Raw genomic sequence first — 25,081 nt, forward strand, 5'->3', positions numbered from 1 at the left:
CACCTCGTTAGTCAGTGTGTGTTATACCTATGCTGGTTTGTCACCTCGTTAGTCAGTGTGTGTTATACCTGTGCTGGTTTGTCACCTCGTTAGTCAGTGTGTGTTATACCATCTCGTTAGTCAGTGTGTGTTATACCATCTCGTTAGTCAGTGTGTGTTATACCATCTCGTTAGTCAGTGTGTGTTATACCTGTGCTGGTTTGCCACCTCGTTAGTCAGTGTGTGTTATACCTATGCTGGTTTGTCACCTCGTTAGTCAGTGTGTGTTATACCATCTCGTTAGTCAGTGTGTGTTATACCTATGCTGGTTTGTCACCTCGTTAGTCAGTGTGTGTTATACCTGTGCTGGTTTGTCACCTCGTTAGTCAGTGTGTGTTATACCACCTCGTTAGTCAGTGTGTGTTATACCTGTGCTGGTTTGTCACCTCGTTAGTCAGTGTGTGTTATACCTATGCTGGTTTGTCACCTCGTTAGTCAGTGTGTGTTATACCTGTGCTGGTTTGTCACCTCGTTAGTCAGTGTGTGTTATACCACCTCGTTAGTCAGTGTGTGTTATACCATCTCGTTAGTCAGTGTGTTATACCTGTGCTGGTTTGTCACCTCGTTAGTCAGTGTGTGTTATACCTATGCTGGTTTGTCACCTCGTTAGTCAGTGTGTGTTATACCTGTGCTGGTTTGTCACCTCGTTAGTCAGTGTGTGTTATACCTGTGCTGGTTTGTCACCTCGTTAGTCAGTGTGTGTTATACCTGTGCTGGTTTGTCACCTCGTTAGTCAGTGTGTGTTATACCTGTGCTGGTTTGTCACCTCGTTAGTCAGTGTGTGTTATACCTATGCTGGTTTGTCACCTCGTTAGTCAGTGTGTGTTATACCATCTCGTTAGTCAGTGTGTGTTATACCATCTCGTTAGTCAGTATGTGTTATACCTATGCTGGTTTGCCACCTCGTTAGTCAGTGTGTGTTATACCACCTCGTTAGTCAGTGTGTGTTATACCATCTCGTTAGTCAGTGTGTGTTATACCTGTGCTGGTTTGTCACCTCGTTAGTCAGTGTGTGTTATACCTATGCTGGTTTGTCACCTCGTTAGTCAGTGTGTGTTATACCTATGCTGGTTTGCCACCTCGTTAGTCAGTGTGTGTTATACCACCTCGTTAGTCAGTGTGTGTTATACCTATGCTGGTTTGCCACCTCGTTAGTCAGTGTGTGTTATACCACCTCGTTAGTCAGTGTGTGTTATACCATCTCGTTAGTCAGTGTGTGTTATACCTATGCTGGTTTGCCACCTCGTTAGTCAGTGTGTGTTATACCACCTCGTTAGTCAGTGTGTGTTATACCTGTGCTGGTTTGCCACCTCGTTATTCAGTGTGTTATACCTATGCTGGTTTGAACACCTCGTTAGTCAGTGTGTGTTATACCTATGCTGGTTTGTCATCTCGTTAGTCAGTGTGTGTTATACCTGTGCTGGTTTGTCATCTCGTTAGTCAGTGTGTGTTATACCTATGCTGGTTTGCCATCTCGTTAGTGGGAAGATGTTTCTCCTATGTTGGCCCAGGTGATATTTAAGAGTGTCTGGCCCAGGTGATATTTAAGAGTGTCTGGTCCAGGTGATATTTAAGAGTGTCTGGCCCAGGTGATATTTAAGAGTGTCTGGCCCAGGTGTTATTTAAGAGTGTCTGGCCCAGGTGATATTAAGAGTGTCTGGCCCAGGTGATATTTAAGAGTGTCTGGTCCAGGTGATATTAAGAGTGTCTGGCCCAGGTGATATTTAAGAGTGTCTGGCCCAGGTGATATTTAAGAGTATCTGGCCCAGGGTATATTTAAGAGTGTCTGGCCCAGCGCTCCAGTTGTCTTGATAGATGTGGAGGGTCAACACCATTAGTTGGCGCTCCCTATTTGATTTGTAGACAAACGTTCCTTTATCTGATCTTCCCTGTTTTCGTTTTGCACCACTATGTGGTTTGCTTCCTGTCTTTAAGTTTGGTGTGGGGTTTTATTGTGGTTTGCTTCCTGTCTTTAAGTTTGGTGTGGGGTTTTATTTTGGTTTGCTTCCTGTCTTTAAGTTTGGTGTGGGGTTTTATTTTGGTTTGCCTCTTACTGGGTGCTCATGGTGGGTATCTTTAAGGTACCAGTTGTTGTTGCTAGGCAACTTTCAGTGGAAAGCCCCCCATGAGTGTCTTTCAGAACCCCTCCTAAAACCCGTTCCGTTTTGGTTGTTGTCAGTGACACTTGGTTAGTTCCCCCTTATGTTAGAGAGATACGTTTTGGTTTTCTTGCTGGGGAACATAACACCTGTTAGTGTTATGGTTAGGGGTCAGGGTTAAGGACCAGTGAGAGGGTTAGGGGTCAGGGTTAAGGACCAGTGAGAGGGTTAGAGGTCAGGGTTAAGGACCAGTGAGAGGGTTAGGGGTCAGGGTTAAGGACCAGTGAGAGGGTTAGGGGTCAGGGTTAAGGACCAGTGAGAGGGTTAGGGGTCAGGGTTAAGGACCAGTGAGAGGGTTAGGGGTCAGGGTTAAGGACCAGTGAGAGGGTTAGGGGTCAGGGTTAAGGACCAGTGAGAGGGTTAGGGGTCAGGGTTAAGGACCAGTGAGAGGGTTAGGGGTCAGGGTTAAGGACCAGTGAGAGGGTTAGAGGTCAGGGAAAGCCCACCTGCTTTAGTGCTGAGTAGAAAGACAAAGACATCTTTGCTGCTGAAGTTCTTGATGGCCAGGTTACGCTCTTCCCCCCTGACTGATCCATCCAGACGCTCATAGCTGTAACCTGCAGGACATAGAAAATAACCTCATTTAACCTGCCACTGTTACCTCAGGACAGAGAAATAACCTCATTTAACCTGTCACTGTTACCTCAGGACAGAGAAATAACCTAATTTAACCTGTCACTGTTACCTCAGGACAGAGAAATAACCTCATTTAACCTGCCACTGTTACCTCAGGACAGAGAAATAACCTCATTTAACCTGCCACTGTTACCTCAAGATAGAGAGTTGGGTGAATTTTGGCCCATTCCTCCTGACAGAGCTGCTGTAACTCACACATGCCTTTTCAGTTATGCCCACAAATGTTCTATAGGACTGAGGTCAGGGCTTTGTGATGGCCACTCCAATACCTTGACTTTGTTGTCCTGAAGCCATTTTGACACAACTTTGGAAGTATGCTTGGGGTCATTGTCCATTTGGAAGACCCATTTGCGACCAAGCTTTAACTTCCTGATTGATGTCTTGAGATGTTGCTTCAATATATCCACATAATTTCCCCTTCTCATGATGCCATCTATTTTGTGAAGTACACCAGACCCTCCGGCAGCAAAGCACCCCCACAACATGATGCTGCCACCCTCGTGCGTCACGGTTGGGATGGTGTTCTTCGGCTTGCAAGCCTCCCCCTTTTTCCTCCACACATAACGATGGTCATTATGACCAAACAGTTGTATTTTTGTTTCATCAGACCAGAGGACATTTCTCCAAAAAGTACGATATTTGTCCCCATGTGCAGTTGCAAACAGTAGTCTGGCTTTTTTATGGCGGTTTTGGAGCAGTGGCTTCTTCCTTGCTGAGCGGCCTTTCAGGTTATGTAGATATAGGACTCGTTTTACTGTGGATACAGATACTTTTGTACCGGTTTCCTCCAGCATCTTCACAAGGTCCTTTGCTGTTGTTCTGGGATTGATTTGCACTTTTCGCACCAAAGTACGTTCACCTCTAGGAGACAGAACGCGTCTCCCATCGTGTTTATACTTGCGTACTATTGCTTGTACAGATGAATGTGGTTCAGGCGTTTGGAAATTGCTCCCAAGGATGAACCAGACTTGTGGAGGTCTACAACTTGTGGAGGTCTTGGCTGATATCTTTTGATTTTCCCATGATGTCAAGCAAAGAGGCACTGAGTTTGAAGGTAGGCTTGAAATACATCCACATGTACACCTCCAATTGACTCAAATGATGTCAATTAGCCTATCAGAAGCTTCTAAAGCCATGACATCCCTTTCTGGAATTTTCCAAGCTGTTTAAAGGCACAGTCAACTTAGTGTATGTAAACTTCTGACCCACTGGAATTGTGATACAGTGAATTATAAGTGAAATAATCTGTCTGTAAACAATTGTTGGAAAAATGACTTGTGTCATGCACAAAGTAGATGTCCTAACCGACTTGGCAACACTATAGTTTGTTAACATGAAATTTGTGGAGTGGTTGAAAAACAAGTTAATGACTCCAACCTAAGTGTATGTAAACTTCCGACTTCAACTTTATGTTAGTGCAGGGTGAGCTGCACACAGTGGTCTTCCTACTAGGACACACCACCTCAGTGTTAACAGTGGTCTTCCTACTAGGACACACCACCTCAGTGCTAACAGTGGTCGTCCTACTAGGACACACCACCTCAGTGTTAACAGTGGTCTTCCTACTAGGACACACCACCTCAGTGTTAACAGTGGTCTTCCTACTAGGACACACCACCTCAGTGTTAACAGTGGTCTTCCTACTAGGACACACCACCTCAGTGTTAACAGTGGTCTTCCTCCTAGGACACACCACCTCAGTGTTAACAGTGGTCTTCCTACTAGGACACACCACCTCAGTGTTAACAGTGGTCTTCCTCCTAGGACACACCACCTCAGTGCTAACAGTGGTCGTCCTACTAGGACACACCACCTCAGTGTTAACAGTGGTCTTCCTACTAGGACACACCACCTCAGTGTTAACAGTGGTCTTCCTACTAGGACACACCGCCTCAGTGTTAACAGTGGTCTTCCTACTAGGACACACCACCTCAGTGTTAACAGTGGTCTTCCTACTAGGACACACCACCTCAGTGTTAACAGTGGTCTTCCTACTAGGACACACCACCTCAGTGTTAACAGTGGTCTTCCTACTAGGACACACCACCTCAGTGTTAACAGTGGTCTTCCTCCTAGGACACACCGCCTCAGTGTTAACAGTGGTCTTCCTACTAGGACACACCACCTCAGTGTTAACAGTGGTCTTCCTCCTAGGACACACCGCCTCAGTGTTAACAGTGGTCTTCCTACTAGGACACACCACCTCAGTGTTAACAGTGGTCTTCCTATAGGACACACCACCTCAGTGTTAACAGTGGTCTTCCTACTAGGACACACCACCTCAGTGTTAACAGTGGTCTTCCTCCTAGGACACACCGCCTCAGTGTTAACAGTGGTCTTCCTACTAGGACACACCACCTCAGTGTTAACAGTGGTCTTCCTACTAGGACACACCACCTCAGTGTTAACAGTGGTCTTCCTACTAGGACACACCACCTCAGTGTTAACAGTATAACTCTGGCTCATTGGCACATGATTACTGCATACAATAGCTGTGTGATTGAAAAGAGGCATTCAGGGCAGTCATAGGGACATAAATTTGACCGACCGCTATTAATTTTTTTTTTTTTTTTACATTGGATAAAAGCAGAGACACAGAGCTACACAATTGTATCTCATACACTGCATTTGAGGAACAATGGGAAAGTAATTCTGCTTTGAAAGTTGATTAACTTAAAAAATACAAAAATACAAAAATGTATTTCACCTTTATTTAACCAGGTAGGCTAGTTGAGAACAAGTTCTCATTTACAACTGCGACCTGGCCAAGATAAAGCAAAGCAGTACGACACAAACAACAACACAGTTACACATGGAATAAACAAGCGTACAGTCAAAAACACAATAGAAAAAGTCTATATACAGTGTGTGCAAATGGAGTAAGGCGGTAAGGCCATAGTAGCGAAGTAATTACAATTTAGCAGATTAACACTGGAGTGATAGATGTGCAGATGAGGATGTGCAAGTAGAAATACTGGTGTGCAAAAGAGCAGAAAGTAAATAAAAACAATATGGGGATGAGGTAGGTAGTTGGATGGGCTATTTACAGATGGGCTATGTACAGTAAGCTGCTCAGATGGCTGATGCTTAAAGTTAGTGAGGGAGATTTAAGTCTCCAACTTCAGCAATTTTTGCAATTCGTTCCGGTCATTGGCAGCAGAGAACTAGAAGGAAAGGCGGCCAAAGTAGGTGTTGGCTCTGGGGATGACCAGTGAAATATACCTGCTGGAGCGCGTGCTACGGGTGGGTGTTGTTATGGTGACCAGTGAGCTGAGATAAGGCGGAGCTTTACCTAGCAAAGACTTATAGATGACCTGGAGCCAGTGTGTCTGGCAACGAATATGAGGCGAGGGCCAGCCGACGAGAGCATACAGGTCGCAGTGGTGGGTAGTATATCAAATCAAATCAAATTTTATTAGTCACATACATAGCAGATGTTAATGCGAGTGTAGCGAAATGCTTGTGCTTCTAGTTCCGACAATGCAGTAATAACCAACAAGTAATCTAACCTAACAATTCCACAACTACTACCTTATACACACACAAGTGTAAAGGGATAAAGAATATGTACATAAAGATATATGAATGAGTGGTGGTACAGAACGGCATAGGCAAGATGCAGTAGATGGTATAGAGTACGGTATATACATATGAGATGAGTACTGTAGGGTATGTAAACATAAAGTGGCATAGTTTAAAGTGGCTAGTGGTACATGTATTACATAAAGATGGCAAGATGCAGTAGATGATATAGAGTACAGTATATACATATGAGATGGGTAATGTAGGGTATGTAAACATTATATTAAGTGGCATTGTTTAAAGTGGCTAGTGGTACATTTTTACATAATTTCCATCAATTCCCATTTTTAAAGTGGCTGGAGTTGAGTCAGTATGTTGGCAGCGGCCGCTAAATGTTAGTGGTGGCTGTTTAACAGTCTGATGGCCTTGAGATAGAAGCTGTTTTTCAGTCTCTCGGTCCCTGCTTTGATGCACCTGTACTGACCTCGCCTTCTGGATGATAGCAGGGTGAACAGGCAGTGGCTTGGGTGGTTGTTGTCCTTGATGATCTTTATGGCCTTCCTGTGACATCGGGTGGTGTAGGTGTCCTGGAGGGCAGGTAGTTTGCCCCCGGTGATGCGTTCTGCAGACCTCACTACCCTCTGGAGAGCCTTACGGTTGTGGGCGGAGCAGTTGCCGTACCAGGCGGTGATACAGCCCGACAGGATGCTCTCGATTGTGCATCTGTAGAAGTTTGTGAGTGCTTTTGGTGACAAGCCGAATTTCTTCAGCCTTCTGAGGTTGAAGAGGCGCTGCTGCGCCTTCTTCACGACGCTGTCTGTGTGGGTGGACCAATTCAGTTTGTCCGTGATGTGTACACCGAGGAACTTAAAACTTTCCACCTTCTCCACTACTGACCCGTCGATGTGGATAGGGGGGTGCTCCCTCTGCTGTTTCCTGAAGTCCACAATCATCTCCTTTGTTTTGTTGAGATTTTCCTGACACCACACTCCGAGGGCCCTCACCTCCTCCCTGTAGGCCGTCTCGTCGTTGTTGGTAATCAAGCCTACCACTGTAGTGTCATCCACAAACTTGATGATTGAGTTGGAGGCGTGCATGGCCACGCAGTCGTGGGTGAACAGGGAGTACAGGAGAGGGCTCAGAGTTGAGTGTTGAGGATCAGCGGGGTGGAGATGTTGTTACCTACCCTCACCACCTGGGGGCGGCCCGTCAGGAAGTCCAGGACCCAGTTGCACAGGGCGGGGTCGAGACCCAGGGTCTCGAGCTTGATGACGAGTTTGGAGGGTACTATGGTGTTAAATGCTGAGCTGTAATCGATGAACAGCATTCTCACATGGGTATTCCTCTTGTCCAGATGGGTTAGGGCAGTGTGCAGTGTGGTTGCGATTGCGTCGTCTGTGGACCTATTGGGTCGGTAAGCAAATTGGAGTGGGTCTAGGGTGTCCGGTAGGGTGGAGGTGATATGGTCCTTGACTAGTCTCTCAAAGCACTTCATGATGACGGAAGTGAGTGCTACGGGGCGGTAGTCGTTTAGCTCAGTTACCTTAGCTTTCTTGGGAACAGGAACAATGGTGGCCCTCTTGAAGCATGTGGGAACAGCAGACTGGGATAAGGATTGATTGAATATGTCCGTAAACACACCAGCCAGCTGGTCTGCGCATGCTCTGAGGACGCGGCTGGGAATGCCGTCTGGGCCTGCAGCCTTGCGAGGGTTAACACGTTTAAATGTTTTACTCACCTCGGCTGCAGTGAAGGAGAGCCCGCAGGTTTTGGTAGGGGGCCGTGTCAGTGGCACTGTATTGTCCTCAAAGCAGGCAAAAAAGTTGTTTAGCCTGTCTGGGAGCAAGACATCCTGGTCCGCGACGGGGCTGGTTTTCTTTTGTAATCCGTGATTGACTGTAGACCCTGCCACATACCTCTTGTGTCTGAGCTGTTGAATTGCGACTCGATTTTGTCTCTGTACTGGGACTTAGCCTGTTTGATTGCCTTGCGGAGAGAATAGCTACACTGTTTGTATTCGGTCATGCTTCCGGTCACCTTGCCCTGGTTAAAAGCAGTGGTTCGCGCTTTCAGTTTCACGCGAATGCTGCCGTCAATCCACGGTTTCTGGTTTGGGAATGTTTTAATCGTTGCTGTGGGTACGACATCGTCAATGCACTTCCTAATGAACTCGCTCACCGAATCAGCATATTCGTCAATATTGTTGTTGGACGCAATGCGGAACATATTCCAATCCGCGTGATCGAAGCAGTCTTGAAGCGTGGAATCAGATTGGTCGGACCAGCGTTGAACAGACCTGAGCGCGGGAGCTTGTTGTTTTAGTTTCTGTTTGTAGGCTGGAATCAACAAAATGGAGTCGTGGTCAGCTTTTCCGAAAGGGGGGCGGGGGAGGGCCTTATATGCGTCGCGGAAATTAGTATAACAATGATCTAGGGTTTTTCCAGCCCTGGTAGCACAATCGATATGCTGATAGAATTTAGGGTGTTTTGTTTTTAGATTAGCCTTGTTAAAATCTGGGGCTTTGGTGACAAAACGGATGGCACTGTGATAGACTGCATCCAATTTGCTGAGTAGAAGGTTGGAGGCTATTTAGTAAATGACATCGCCGAAGTCGAGGATCGGTAGGATGGTCAGATAACTTGTATCTCACTTTTGAGAAAATGGCCTTTACATGTGCAGAATGTTTTGGTACCTACTGGAGAGCTCTTTGTCTACACCCATTCAGCATCGTTCACACCCTCGTAAGCAAGCATTAGCCCCACCCATCTCTTTAAGGGTTGATTGAGCGTTCTGTCCTAAGAGAGAACCGTTCATTGACCATTTTAACTCACCCTAGCAGAGCTGGTTAGGCGTAAATTCGTCAGTTATTCTGCGCTCTGGCACACTCAGACGAGAGTGCTCTGAGATCTGAGTGGATAGATATAGTTGGTAAATTCACGCTGGCTATCAACAGTTGTCGCTGTGACATTCGATTGAAATGGTTACTTGCATAGTGGACTCTTTTGTTAAGACATGTAACTAGCTAGCTAGGTAAACAATTAACCATAATCCTAACTCATGATGTTACTACCCTGCATGAATCTGCAGGTAGTTAACCAACCAGGTTCAATGTTAGCTTAATGTTAGATAGCTATAAATAGCCAAGCAAATGGTTATGAGATACGAATAAGAACATACACGTAACGTTAGCTAGCGAGCCAGCCAGCTAATGTTAGCTAGCTAGCTAACAGTACACTTCAACTTGAAATAAAATGACTGTCAAAATTAGAAAAGTGTAATATCTGAAAATGTAGCTAGCTAGACTATCTTACCCGTATACATCATGGATGGATGCCTCTCCCTGTCACAGATGCTATGGTTGCCCTTAGTTTGAAGATGTAATCCAGAGACAGGTGTGTTCTCCATCTCCTGAGTTATCATACTCTAATTCCACTGATTTCAAAACTTGATCCTCCAGAAAGTGGAGAGCAACACTTACGCAGTTCTACTATGCAATAAATGTTTTTAAAAAGCTGCGTTAGACAGGTTTACCTACACATACTGATCAGCTCAAATAGACAGAAGCGTGCTATGTGGCAGACCAATCCAAACTCATCTCTCGCATTTCCAGCCCACTCATTATCTCAGCCAATCATGGCTAGCTGGAAGGTTGCTGTCCTTTTCTGTGGCTAAACCAACTAAGGTCATAATTTAACTTCTCTAGGATAGGGTGCAGAGTTTTCACTTAGGGAAAAATAGCGTGCGCAATTTCAACTTCGTGCTACTCATCCCCAGAATATAAGATATGCATATAATTAGTAGATTTGGATAGAAAACACTCTGAAGTTTCTAAAACAGTTTGAATCATATCTGTAAGTATAACAGAACTTATATAGCAGTCAAAACCCTGAGGACTAACTTTTTTATTGTTCAGTTCCTCTATGTTCAATGGATTGTGTTGGGCAAACCAGAATTCTAATCAGTAAATGCGCAGTTTCTACTGCTTCCACTGGATGTCGCCATTGTATGGAAAATGGTTAAGGTTTTTTCATAGTGAGGTGAAAACGATATTAACCCGGAAGTGGAGTGACGTCGTTTGTTTATGTTTGAGATTTGGGCAAGAAATGAAATGTTCCGTGAGTTTGTTGATATCCTGTATTGAAAACAGATTGACCTGTCTTCAATTTGATCGATTATTAACGTTTACAAATACCTTAAGCTGTATTACAAAAGTACTTTGAAATGTTTTGGCAAAGTTTAGAGGTAATTTTTTGTTAGATATTGTGTCGTGATTTTGCTCAAATTGAACGCTGTTTTTCCTGGTACAACGGCGCCAAATAAATGGACAATTTGGATATATATGGACGGAATTAATCGAACTAAAGGACCACTTGTGATGTTTATGGGACATATTGGAGTGCCAACAAAAGAATCTCATAAAAGGTAATGCGTTTTTTATATTTTATTTCTGCGTTTTGAGTAGCGCCGGCATGGTTGAAATATGCTTCTCTCTCTGTTTACTATGGTGTATCCTCAGATAATAGCATCGTTTGCTTTCGCCGAAAAGCCTTTTTGAAATCTGACATGTTGGCTGGATTCACAACGAGTGTAGCTTTAATTTGATATCTTATATGTGTGATTTAATCAAGTTTAATTTTATATAATTTTTTTGAATTTGGCGCTCTACATTTTGACATGGCTGTTGGGACGCAAGCGTCCCATCTATCCCAGAGAGGTTAACAATTATTATTTGTATTTACAGATAGCATACAAGTATCTTATTAAGGCACATGAAAGTTCACATGTTCCAAAAGACATTCCTGACAACGCATTTTAATTTAAAAAAAGTTTAAGTTCAAATGACTCTCCTGTTAAGTAGTGACCCGTGACATACGCCTAGTTTCCTGAAACAGGCCACAAATTAGGTGACTTACAATGTCTTCCAACGCCCCCTAGGATAATGTACATTTGCTGAAGCATTATGACAACTCAGCGACACAATGGTAGGGATTAACTGAGCTGGGCTTGGGTCATTGATAAGTCATTGTCTCAACACACCCAAATGATTTGGGTGGACCCCATCATCCTTATAAAACAAGCTTTGGTTCCAGAAGGTATCAAAATTGTCAATTCAAAAATGATCAATAATAGCTAGATATCCATTACCATTGTATTTCACTACCTCTGTATTCCACTAGCTAGATGTACCCATTAGGCTACCTCTGTATTCCACTAGCTATATGTACCCATTAGGCTACCTCTGTATTCCACTAGCTATATGTACCCATTAGGCTACCTCTGTATTCCACTAGCTAGATGTACCCATTAGGCTACCTCTGTATTCCACTAGCTAGATGTACCCATTAGGCTACCTCTGCATTCCACTTGCTAGATATACCCATTAGGCTACCTCTGTATTCCACTAGCTAGATATACCCATTAGGCTACCTCTGCATTCCACTAGCTAGATATACCCATTAGGCTACCTCTGCATTCCACTAGCTAGATATACCCATTAGGCTACCTCTGCATTCCACTAGCTAGATATACCCATTAGGCTACCTCTGCATTCCACTAGCTATATATACCCATTAGGCTACCTCTGCATTCCACTAGCTAGATATACCCATTAGGCTACCTCTGCATTCCACTAGCTAGATATACCCATTAGGCTACCTCTGTATTCCACTAGCAGTATCCATTACCTCTGTATTCCACTAGCTAGATGTACCCATTAGGCTACCTCTGTATTCCACTAGCTAGATGTACCCATTAGGCTACCTCTGTATTCCACTAGCTAGATGTACCCATTAGGCTACCTCTGTATTCCACTAGCTAGATGTACCCATTAGGCTACCTCTGTATTCCACTAGCTAGATGTACCCATTAGGCTACCTCTGTATTCCACTAGCTAGATGTACCCATTAGGCTACCTCTGTATTCCACTAGCTAGATGTACCCATTAGGCTACCTCTGTATTCCACTAGCTAGATGTACCCATTAGGCTACCTCTGTATTCCACTAGCTAGATGTAGCCATTAGGCTACCTCTGTATTCCACTAGCAGTATCCATTACCTCTGTATTCCACTAGCTAGATATACCCATTAGGCTACCTCTGTATTCCACTAGCTAGATATACCCATTAGGTTACCTCTGTATTCCACTAGCAGTATCCATTACCTCTGTATTCCACTAGCAGTATCCATTACCTCTGTATTCCACTAGCAGTATCCATTACCTCTGTATTCCACTAGCAGTATCCATTACCTCTGTATTCCACTAGCAGTATCCATTACCTCTGTATTCCACTAGCAGTATCCATTACCTCTGTGTTCCACTAGCAGTATCCATTACCTCTGTGTTCCACTAGCAGTATCCATTACCTCTGTATTCCACTAGCAGTATCCATTACCTCTGTATTCCACTAGCAGTATCCATTACCTCTGTATTCCACTAGCAGTATCCATTACTCTGTATTCCACTAGCAGTATCCATTACCTCTGTATTCCACTAGCTAGATATACCCATTAGGCTACCTCTGTATTCCACTAGCAGTATCCATTACCTTTGTATTCTACTAGCAGTATCCATTACCTCTGTATTCCACTAGCAGTATCCATTACCTCTGTATTCCACTAGCAGTATCCATTACCTCTGTGTTCAACTAGCAGTATCCATTACCTCTGTGTTCCACTAGCAGTATCCATTACCTCTGTGTTCCACTAGCAGTATCCATTACCTCTGTGTTCCACTAGCAGTATCCATTACCTCTGTGTTCCACTAGCAGTATCCATTACCTCTGTGTTCCACTAGCAGTATCCATTACCTCTGTGTTCCACTAGCAGTATCCATTACCTCTGTGTTCCACTAGCAGTATCCATTACCTCTGTGTTCCACTAGCAGTATCCATTACCTCTGTGTTCCACTAGCAGTATCCATTACCTCTGTATTCCACTAGCAGTATCCATTACCTCTGTATTCCACTAGCAGTATCCATTACCTCTGTATTCCACTAGCAGTATCCATTACCTCTGTATTCCACTAGCAGTATCCATTACCTCTGTATTCCACTAGCAGTATCCATTACCTCTGTGTTCCACTAGCAGTATCCATTACCTCTGTATTCCACTAGCAGTATCCATTACCTCTGTGTTCCACTAGCAGTATCCATTACCTCTGTGTTCCACTAGCAGTATCCATTACCTCTGTATTCCACTAGCAGTATCCATTACCTCTGTATTCCACTAGCAGTATCCATTACCTCTGTGTTCCACTAGCAGTATCCATTACCTCTGTGTTCCACTAGCAGTATCCATTACCTCTGTGTTCCACTAGCAGTATCCATTACCTCTGTGTTCCACTAGCAGTATCCATTACCTCTGTGTTCCACTAGCAGTATCCATTACCTCTGTGTTCCACTAGCAGTATCCATTACCTCTGTATTCCACTAGCAGTATCCATTACCTCTGTGTTCCACTAGCAGTATCCATTACCTCTGTATTCCACTAGCAGTATCCATTACCTCTGTATTCCACTAGCAGTATCCATTACCTCTGTATTCCACTAGCAGTATCCATTACCTCTGTATTCCACTAGCAGTATCCATTACCTCTGTATTCCACTAGCAGTATCCATTACCTCTGTGTTCCACTAGCAGTATCCATTACCTCTGTGTTCCACTAGCAGTATCCATTACCTCTGTATTCCACTAGCAGTATCCATTACCTCTGTGTTCCACTAGCAGTATCCATTACCTCTGTGTTCCACTAGCAGTATCCATTACCTCTGTATTCCACTAGCAGTATCCATTACCTCTGTATTCCACTAGCAGTATCCATTACCTCTGTGTTCCACTAGCAGTATCCATTACCTCTGTATTCCACTAGCAGTATCCATTACCTCTGTATTCCACTAGCAGTATCCATTACCTCTGTGTTCCACTAGCAGTATCCATTACCTCTGTGTTCCACTAGCAGTATCCATTACCTCTGTGTTCCACTAGCAGTATCCATTACCTCTGTGTTCCACTAGCAGTATCCATTACCTCTGTATTCCACTAGCAGTATCCATTACCTCTGTGTTCCACTAGCAGTATCCATTACCTCTGTATTCCACTAGCAGTATCCATTACCTCTGTGTTCCACTAGCAGTATCCATTACCTCTGTATTCCACTAGCAGTATCCATTACCTCTGTGTTCCACTAGCAGTATCCATTACCTCTGTATTCCACTAGCAGTATCCATTACCTCTGTGTTCCACTAGCAGTATCCATTACCTCTGTATTCCACTAGCAGTATCCATTACCTCTGTGTTCCACTAGCAGTATCCATTACCTCTGTATTCCACTAGCAGTATCCATTACCTCTGTGTTCCACTAGCAGTATCCATTACCTCTGTATTCCACTAGCAGTATCCATTACCTCTGTATTCCACTAGCAGTATCCATTACCTCTGTATTCCACTAGCAGTATCCATTACCTCTGTATTCCATGTAGTCTTGGAGAATGTCTAGCATCCTGGTCATCTGGGAGAACAGCAAGATATGATGTCCCCTGAACACCAATGAGGAAAAGTAATGTGTTAAATTACAGTATATTTACAGTAAAGGAGATAATAGCAAGACATCATGGAAAATATGGATAAGATCTAACATTTAATCATGGTCAGTATTATACAGGATCTCCCTTAGTGCTCAGTGTTATAGATCTCCCTCAGTGCTCAGTGTTATAGATCTCCCTTAGAGAGAGAAAGAGAGAGAGAGAGAGAGAGAGAGAGAGAGAGAGAGAGAGAGAGAGAGACGGACCCTTGGTGCAGGTATGCCAGCATGCTGTCCAGCAGACAGAGTTTCCCACTAGCCTGGATCAGATGCTCCCCCATCTCAAACGGCTCTGGTTCCACACCTAGAGAGGAAAGGCAGGGCTCCAGTTAAAAATGGCCCCCTGGTGACACTAACTAGTGGCACCAGCCCATGATTTGGTCAGACCAAAAAACATTTTGATCAAATTTGTATCATCTAATAAAGTCATTTACAGAGCTTTATTAAAACGTTTAATATACTACTGAGATGGTAGAAATATGTTGTTTCATCATTCTAAATATCATTCTAAATATCATTCTAAATATTTGAATGTGCAACCTAATCCAGCGATTGTCATGCATTTTGGGTCGACCATGAAGCTACTGCTGTTATATTTTACTGTTAAAATAGGGCTCCAGAATGTTTTGATTTGTTTCAATAGATTTTATTTATTTATTTTAATATAGTGTCATGGATCTTCAAGATGCCCAGCCCACATAGGCTGATGAGACACTATTTGTTGTATACAAATAAAATGATCATACTTAGATGTATTTTATTTATTTAACCTTTATTTAACTAGGCAAGTCAGTTAAGAACAAATTCTTATTTACAATGACGGCCTAACCCGGACGACGCTGGGCCAATTGTGCACCGCCCTATGGGACTCCCAATCACGGCCAGTTGTGATACAGCCTGGATTCGAACCAGGGTGTCTGTAGTGACGCCTCAAGCACTGAGATACAGTGACTCACACCGCTGCTCCACTCGGGAGCCCACTGAGACACAGTGACTCACACCGCTGCGCCACTCGGGAGCCCACTGAGATACAGTGCCTTAGACCGCTGCGCCACTCGGGAGCCCACCGAGATGCTGCCCACTCGGGAGCCCACCGAGATGCTGCCCACTCGGGAGCCCACCGAGATGCTGCCCACTCGGGAGCCCACCGAGATGCTGCCCACTCGGGAGCCCACCGAGATGCTGCCCACTCGGGAGCCCACCGAGATGCTGCCCACTCGGGAGCCCACCGAGATGCTGCCCACTCGGGAGCCCACCGAGATGCTGCCCACTCGGGAGCCCACCGAGATGCTGCCCACTCGGGAGCCCACCGAGATGCTGCCCACTCGGGAGCCCACTGAGATGCTGCCCACTCGGGAGCCCACCGAGATGCTGCCCACTCGGGAGCCCACTGAGATGCTGCCCACTCGGGAGCCCATATACTGAACAAAAATATAAATGCAACATGTAAAATGAGTCCCATTTTTCATGAGCTGAAATAAAAGATCCTGTCAAGGCTCAGGAGAAGACCCTGCAGACAGTTGAGGTAACAAAAGTTTATTACAAAAACAGGGGGGCAGGCAAACTACAGGTCAAGGGCAGGCAGAGGTCAGTAATCCAGAGCAGAGTCCGAAAGGTACAGAACGGCAGGCAGGCTCAGGGTCAGAGCAGACAGAATGGTCAAAACTGGGACAACTACTAGAAAAAGACAGGAGCCCGGGAAAAACGCTGGTAGGCTTGACGAAACAAAACAAACTGGCAACAGACAAACAGAGAACACAGGTATAAATACACTGGGGATAATGGGGAAGATGGGCGTCACCTGGAGGGGAGTTGAGACAAGCACAAAGAGGGGAAACAGATCAGGGTGTGACCGATCCCAGATATTTTCCATACGCACAAAAAGCTTATTTCGCTCAAATGTTGTGCACAAATTTGTTTACATCCCTGTTAGTGAGCATGTCCATCCACCTGACAGGTGTGGCATATGAAGCTGATTAAGCAGCATGACAATAAAAGGCCATTCTAAAATGTGCAGTTGTCACAACACAACGCCACAGATGTCTCAAGTTTTTAGGGAGCATGCAAATGGCAATGCTGACTGCACGAATGTCCACCAGAGCGGTTGCCAGAAAATAAAATTGCAACTTCTCTACCACTAATCTCAACGTCAACAGTGAAGAGGCGACTTCGGGATGCTGGCCTTTTAGTTAGAGTTCCTCTGTCCAATGTCTGTGTTCTTTCGCCCATCTGAATCTTTTATTTTTATTGGCCAGTCTGAAATATGGCATTACTTTGCAACTGCCTAGAAGGCCAGCGTCCTGGAGTCGCCTCTTCACTGTTGACGTTGAGACTGGTGTTTTGCGGGTACTTTTTAATGAAGCTGCCAGTTGAGGACTTATGAGGCGTCTGTTTCTCAAACTAAACACTTTAATGTAATTGTCCTCTTGCTCAGTGGTGCACCGGGGCCTCCCACTCCTCTTTCTATTCTGGTTAGAGCCAGTGAAGGGAGTAGTACACAGCATTGTACGAGATCTTCAGTTTCTTGGCAATTTAGTTGTGGGCTACATAGCTCTAAACCAATAGGAGCTCACCATCAAACAGGTAGGTGGGGTCCACACAGCTCTAAACCAATAGGATCTCACTATCAAACAGGTAGGTGGGGTCCACACAGCTCTAAACCAATAGGATCTCACTATCAAACAGGTAGGTGGGGTCCACACAGCTCTAAACCAATAGGATCTCACAATCAAACAGGTAGGGGTGGTCCACCCAGCTCTAAACCAATAGGATCTCACAATCAAACAGGTAGGGGTGGTCCACCCAGCTCTAAACCAATAGCATCTCACCATCAAACAGGTAGGGGTGGTCCACACAGCTCTAAACCAATAGGATCTCACCATCAAACAGGTAAGGGTGGTCCAAACAGCTCTAAACCAATAGGATCTCACCATCAAACAGGTAGTTGTGGGCTACACAGCTCTAAACCAATAGGATCTCACCATCAAACAGGTAGGGGTGGTCCACACAGCTCTAAACCAATAGGATCTCACCATCAAACAGGTAGGGGTGGTCCACACAGCTCTAAACCAATAGGATCTCACTATCAAACAGGTAGGTGGGGTCCACACAGCTCTAAACCAATAGGATCTCACTATCAAACAGGTAGGTGGGGTCCACACAGCTCTAAACCAATAGGATCTCACAATCAAACAGGTAGGGGTGGTACACCCAGCTCTAAACCAATATGATCTCACAATCAAACAGGTAGGGGTGGTCCACCCAGCTCTAAACCAATAGCATCTCACCATCAAACAGGTAGGGGTGGTCCACACAGCTCTAAACCAATAGGATCTCACCATCAAACAGGTAAGGGTGGTCCACACAGCTCTAAACCAATAGGATCTCACCATCAAACAGGTAGTTGTGGGCTACACAGCTCTAAACCAATAGGATCTCACCATCAAACAGGTAGGGGTGGTCCACACAGCTCTAAACCAATAGGATCTCACCATCAAACAGGTAGGGGTGGTCCACACAGCTCTAAACCAATAGGATCTCACCATCAAACAGGTAGGGGTGGTCCACACAGCTCTAAACCAATAGGATCTCACCATCAAACAGGTAGGGGTGGTCCACACAGCTCTAAACCAATAGGATCTCACCATCAAACAGGTAGGGGTGGTCCACACAGCTCTAAACCAATAGGATCTCACTATCAAACAGGTAGGGGTGGTCCACACAGCTCTAAACCAATAGGATCTCACCATCAAACAGGTAGGGGTGGTCCACACAGCTCTAAACCAATAGGATCTCACCATCAAACAGGTAGGGGTGGTCCACACAGCTCTAAACCAATAGGATCTCACCATCAAACAGGTAGGGGTGGTCCACACAGCTCTAAACCAATAGGAGCTCACCATCAAACAGGTAGTTGTTGGCTACACAGCTCTAAACCAATAGGATCTCACCATCAAACAGGTAGGGGTGGTCCACACAGCTCTAAACCAATAGGATCTCACCATCAAACAGGTAGGTGGGGTCCACCCAGCTCTAAACCAATAGGATCTCACCATCAAACAGGTAGGGGTGGTCCACACAGCTCTAAACCAATAGGATCTCACCATCAAACAGGTAGGGGTGGTCCACACAGCTCTAAACCAATAGGATCTCACCATCAAACAGGTAGGGGTGGTCCACACAGCTCTAAACCAATAGGATCTCACCATCAAACAGGTAGGGGTGGTCCACACAGCTCTAAACCAATAGGATCTCACCATCAAACAGGTAGGGGTGGTCCACACAGCTCTAAACCAATAGGATCTCACTATCAAACAGGTAGGGGTGGTCCACACAGCTCTAAACCAATAGGATCTCACTATCAAACAGGTAGGGGTGGTCCACACAGCTCGAAACCAATAGGATCTCACCATCAAACAGGTAGGGGTGGTCCACACAGCTCTAAACCAATAGGATCTCACCATCAAACAGGTAGGGGTGGTCCACACAGCTCTAAACCAATAGGATCTCACCATCAAACAGGTAGGGGTGGTCCACACAGCTCTAAACCAATAGGATCTCACCATCAAACAGGTAGGTGGGGTCCACACAGCTCTAAACCCATAGGATCTCACCATCAAACAGGTAGGGGTGGTCCACACAGCTCTAAACCAATAGGATCTCACCATCAAACAGGTAGGGGTGGTCCACACAGCTCTAAACCAATAGGATCTCACCATCAAACAGGTAGGTGGGGTCCACACAGCTCTAAACCAATAGGATCTCACCATCAAACAGGTAGGGGTGGTCCACACAGCTCTAAACCAATAGGATCTCACCATCAAACAGGTAGGTGGGGTCCACACAGCTCTAAACCAATAGGATCTCACCATCAAACAGGTAGGGGTGGTCCACACACTTCCGGAGCTGCATCAGTATATTAAGCAGTCTGGTCTTGTTGCCCTGCTCATTCCCAAAGGCATCTAGAAACACAACAACAGTTAGCTACGGTCAGTGGCTTCCCAATGGAAAGGGTTTAGTTTAAGTTGAATAAAAGTATTTTACTTTCCCTGGTTGCTCATCTGTTTGTGTTCTTACCAACTCCATTGCTGTCATTGGCAAGCTAAACCCAAACTGTTTAGCTTGACCATTCCCATAAAGACAAGCTGGCAAGAGAGCAGAAACGGACAGCCAACCAGGGCTAGAATTTCCTAACATAATTTTAGATCAGGTTCATGTTAGTCTCACACAGGTCCTTCGTGAGTATAGCCTTATAATATCTCTTCTGCAGGGCAGACAGGCCGTGGTACATCAGTATCTCTGTCTTCACGGGGAGGTCAGCTGCTACCTCAGCCTTTACCCTCCTCAGCAGGAAGGGCTGCAGCACTCTCTGGAGATCACTGGCTGGAGAGAGATACAGAGAATACTGCTGTTAGACGTGTAGGGTTCAGAGATGCAGTCTTTATCATGATGATGGAGCTGCCATCTTGGTTTCAATGGGACTTCCTGGGTAAATAAAAAGGTTCCATCAAATCATAAAAAGTACACATATGGCAGTTGCCAACCGGTCTGAACACCTGGACTGGTCAAAAGTAGCTCACTATATAGGGAATATGGTGCCATAGGGCTCTGGTCTAAAGTAGTGCACTATATAGGGAATAGGGTGCCATAGGGCCCTGGTCTAAAGTAGCTCACTATATAGGGAATAGGGTGCCATAGGGCTCTGGTCTAAAGTAGCTCACTATATAGGGAATAGGGTGTCATTTGGGACAGCGCTAAAAACTGTGTTCCTGTTCCATACTGTACTTCTGTACCATAACAACCTGCCAACAAAGACACAGTGTACAAAAACACCTTCCGAATATTGACTTGCACCACCTTTGTGCCCTCAGAACAGCCTCAATTCGGCGTGGCATGGACTCTACAAGGTTTCGAAAGCATTCCAAAGGGATGCTGGGAACCATGTTGTCTCCAATGCTTTCCACAGTTGTGTCAAGTTGGCTGGATATCCTTTGGGTGGTGGACCATTTTTTTGTTGTTGAATTTTACCTCCTTTTCTCCCCAATTTGGTTGTATCCAGTTGTTAGTAGTTACCATCTTGTCTCATCGCTACAACTCCCGTACGGGCTCGGGAGAGACGAAGGTCGAAAGCCATGCGTCCTCCGAAACACAACCCAACCAAGCCGCACTGCTTCTTAACACAGCGCCCATCCAACCCGGAAGCCAGCCGCACCAATGTGTCGGAGGAAACACCGTGCACCTGGCGACCTTGGTTAGCGCGCACTGCGCCCGGCCCGCCACAGGCGTCGCTAGCGCGCGATGAGACAAGGATATCCCTACCAGCCAAACCCTCCCTAACCCGGACGACGCTAGGCCAATTGTGCGTCGCCCCACGGACCTCCCGGTCGCGGCCGACTGAGCCTGGGCGCGAACCCAGAGTCTCTGGTGGCACAGCTAGTGCTGCGATGCAGTGCCCTAGACCACTGCGCCACCCGGGAGGCCGGTGGACCATTCTTGATAAACACGGGAAAGTGTTGAGTGTGAAAAACCCAGCAGCGTTACAGTTCTTGACACATAAACCGGTGCGCCTAGCACCTACTACTATACCCTGTTCAATTGGACTTACATTTTTTGTCTTGCCCATTCACCCTCCGAACGACACACGTACAGTGCATTCGGAAAGTATTCAGACCCTTTGACTTTTCCCTAATTTTTTTACAGTACAACCTTATTGTAAAATTGATTGAATTAATTATTTCCCTCATCAATCTACACACAAGACCCCATATTGACAAAGCGAAAAGTCTTAGACATTTTTGCAAATGTTTTACAAATTTAAAACAGAAATACCTTATTTACATAAGTATTCAGACCCTTTGCTATGAGACTCAAAATTGAGCTCAGGTGCATCCTGTTTCCATTGATCAACCTTGAGATGTTTCTACAACTTGATTGGAGTCCATCTGTGGTAAATTCAATTGATTGGACATGATTTTGGAAAGGCACACACCTGCCTATCTATATAAGGTCCCACAGTTGACAGTGTATGTCAGAGCAAAAAAAAAGCCATGAGGTCGAAGGAATTGTCCATAGAGCTCCGAGACAGGATTGTGTCCAGGCACAGATCTGGGGAAGGGTACCTAAACATTTCTGCAGCATTGAAGGTTCCCAAGAACACAGTAGCCTCCATCATTCGTAAAAGGAAGAAGTTTGAAACCACCAAGACTTTTCCTATAGCTGGCAGAACGGCCAAACTGTGCAATCTGGGGAGAAGGGCCTTGGTCAGGGAGGTGACCAAGAACCCGATGGTCACTCTGACAGAAATCTAGAGTTCCTCTGTGGAGATGGGAGAACCTTCCAGAAGGACAACCATCTCTGCAGCACTCCACCAATCAGGCCTTTATGGTAGAGTGGCCAGACTGAAGCCACTCCTCAGTAAAAGGCACGTGACAGCCAGCTTGGAGTTTGCCAAAAGGCACCTAAAGATTCTCTGGTCTGATGAAACCAAGATTTAACTTTTTGGCGTCTTGTCTGAAGGAAACCTGGCACCATCCCTACGGTGAAGCATGGTGGTGGCAGCATCCCTATGGTGAAGCATGGTGGTGGCAGCATCCCTACGGTGAAGCATGGTGGTGGCAGCATTCCTACGGTGAAGCATGGTGGTGACAGCATCCCTACGGTGAAGCATGGTGGTGACAGCATCCCTACGGTGAAGCATGGTGGTGACAGCATCCCTACGGTGAAGCATGGTGGTGGCAGCATCATGCTGTGGGGATGTTTTCCAGCGGCAGGGACTGGGAGACTATGTAATACATGTACCACTAGCCACTTTAAACTATGCCACTTTATGTTTACATACCCTACAGTACTCATCTCATATGTATATACCGTACTCTATACCATCTACTGCATCTTGCCATGCCGTTCTGTACCACCACTCATTCATATATCTTTATGTACATATTCTTTATCCCTTTACACTTGTGTGTGTATAAGGTAGTAGTTGTGGAATTGTTAGGTTAGATTACTTGTTGGTTATTACTGCATTGTCGGAACTAGAAGCACAAGCATTTCGCTACACTCGCATTAACATCTGCTAACCATGTGTATGTGACTAATAAAATTTGATTTGATTTGATTAGTCAGGATCGAGGGAAAGATGAACAGAGAAAAGTAGAGAGAGAATCTTGATGAAAACCTGCTCCAGAGCGCTCAGGACCTCAGACTGGTGTGAAGGTTCACCTTCCAACAGGACAACGACCCCAAGCACACATCCAAGACAGGAATTGCTTCAGGACAAGTCTCAGAATGTCCTTGAGTGGCCCATCCAGAGCCCGATTTTGAACCTGATCGAACATCTCTCGAGATCTGAAAATAGCTGTGCAGCAAAGCTCCCCATCCAACTTGACAGAGCTTGAGAGGATCTGCAAAGAATGGGAGAAACTCACCAAATACAGGTGTGCCAAGCTTGTAGCATCATACCCAAGAAGAATCCAGGCTGTAATCGCTGCCAAGTGCATAAAACAAAGTACTGAATAAAGGGTCTGAATACTTATGTAAATGTGATTTTTCAGTTTTAGATTTTATATAAATATGCAAAAATTACTAAAAACCTGTTTTTGCTTTGTCATTATGGGGTATGGTGTAGATTGATGAGGGGAAAAATGATTTAATCCATTTTAGAAAAAGGCTGTAACAGAACGTGGAAAAGGTCAAGGGGTTTGAATACTTTCCGAATCCATATTTCAAATCGTCTCAAGTCATAAAAATCCTCCTTTAACCTGTCTCCTCCCCTTCATCTACACTGATTGAAGTGGATTTAACAAGTGACATCAATAAGGGATCATAGCTTTCACCTGGATTTACCTGGTCAGTCTGCCATGGAAAAAGCAGGTGTTCTAACGCTGTACTGTAAGATAGCACACTTTTTGATAATGTGATGAGTAAATTGGATAGTCGTAATTTAGGCTAATAACTTTTTTTAAATCTACAAATCACAGGGTAGCCTACTCTGCTGACACTGAGACACAATCAATGAAAACGACATTGGTCCATATAATAGGCCTATGAGAAGGAGAGACAAATACAATGACGCCCATCTGACCTGGAGGAGGAAATTATAGTCCAAAAACAAACTTTCAAGTGAATGTGCGCACTTCACCGGGAATGTGGCCGTTGCTCTCCGCTGGCGCCAATAAGATAGGCTATACTGTTCACTCAACAAAGTTGAGAACTAAAACACTGATTAGAGTCTATTTCCTTGTCTTGATAGAATTAGCCATTAGCTTTCCAAACTATGTTTTTCCGTGGAATTGGCAGCGTGCGCTGCCCAAACTGCAGGCCGATATCGACTGTAGGTAATGCTATTTTGAATGATTTTATTTATTTATGTATAGACAGGAATAGGCTAATTAGACCCTTTACTTTAGGGGAAGCTTAGCCTCCAGGTGTTCCGATCTCGAGTTGTGTAGTAGTGTCCTCCTATCTAGCATGTTATCTCACACACACATGTAGTGTCCTCCTATCTAGCATGTTATCTCACACACACGTGTAGTGTCCTACCCAGAGTCGGTTGTGTCTGGACCTGGTTGTAAGTGTTAGTGAAGTCCTCGGTCTGGTCTGTAGGGAAGAGACTGGGCTGGATGAACGATAGGAGGCTGTAGAGCTCCGTCAGGTTGTTCTGGATAGGAGTTCCTGTCAGCAGCACTCTGAAATCCAGAGAGAACTACAAGAGAGACAGTGAAACAGGTGGTAGACTGGGTGGCGGTAGGAGAGGGAATGTAGACCGGGTGGTAGGAGAAGGAATGTAGACCGGGTGGTAGGAGAAGGAATGTAGACCGGGTGGTAGGAGAAGGAATGTAGACCGGGTGGTAGGAGAAGGAATGTAGACCGGGTGGTAGGAGAAGGAATGTAGACCGGGTGGTAGGAGAAGGAATGTAGACTTAACAGGTGCTATAGATGTAGTAGACTGTAGGTAGTAAGGGCAGTAGTAGTAGTAGTAGTAGTAACAGCAGTAGCTGTAGTAGTAGGTGTAGCAGCAGCAGCAGTAGTAGTAGTAGTAGTAGTAGTAGTAGCAGCAGCAGCAGTAGTAGTAGCAGCAGCAGCAGTAGTAGTAGTAGCAGCAGAAGTAGTAGTTGTAGTAGCAGCAGTAGCAGTAGTAGTAGCAGTAG

The 25,081-nt window shown here is 45.2% G+C and overlaps 1 protein-coding gene across 2 annotated transcripts in view; it reads right to left on the reverse strand.

Moving 5' to 3' along the window:
• Positions 1–25,081, reverse strand: part of chd1l (chromodomain helicase DNA binding protein 1-like) — a 90,496-nt gene that overhangs the window by 36,516 nt on the left and 28,899 nt on the right. For both annotated transcript variants that reach the window (XM_071346673.1, XM_071346674.1), the window contains 6 exons: positions 24,474–24,636; positions 20,160–20,315; positions 19,802–19,894; positions 15,141–15,237; positions 14,816–14,889; positions 2,645–2,755 (listed from right to left, as the gene is read on the reverse strand). In XM_071346673.1, the coding sequence (XP_071202774.1) occupies positions 2,645–2,755; positions 14,816–14,889; positions 15,141–15,237; positions 19,802–19,894; positions 20,160–20,315; positions 24,474–24,636 (694 nt within the window). The remainder of the gene's footprint in view (positions 1–2,644; positions 2,756–14,815; positions 14,890–15,140; positions 15,238–19,801; positions 19,895–20,159; positions 20,316–24,473; positions 24,637–25,081) is intronic.

Source organism: Salvelinus alpinus, chromosome 16 (assembly GCF_045679555.1).
Source record: "Salvelinus alpinus chromosome 16, SLU_Salpinus.1, whole genome shotgun sequence".
Classification (NCBI taxonomy): Eukaryota; Metazoa; Chordata; class Actinopteri; order Salmoniformes; family Salmonidae; genus Salvelinus; species Salvelinus alpinus.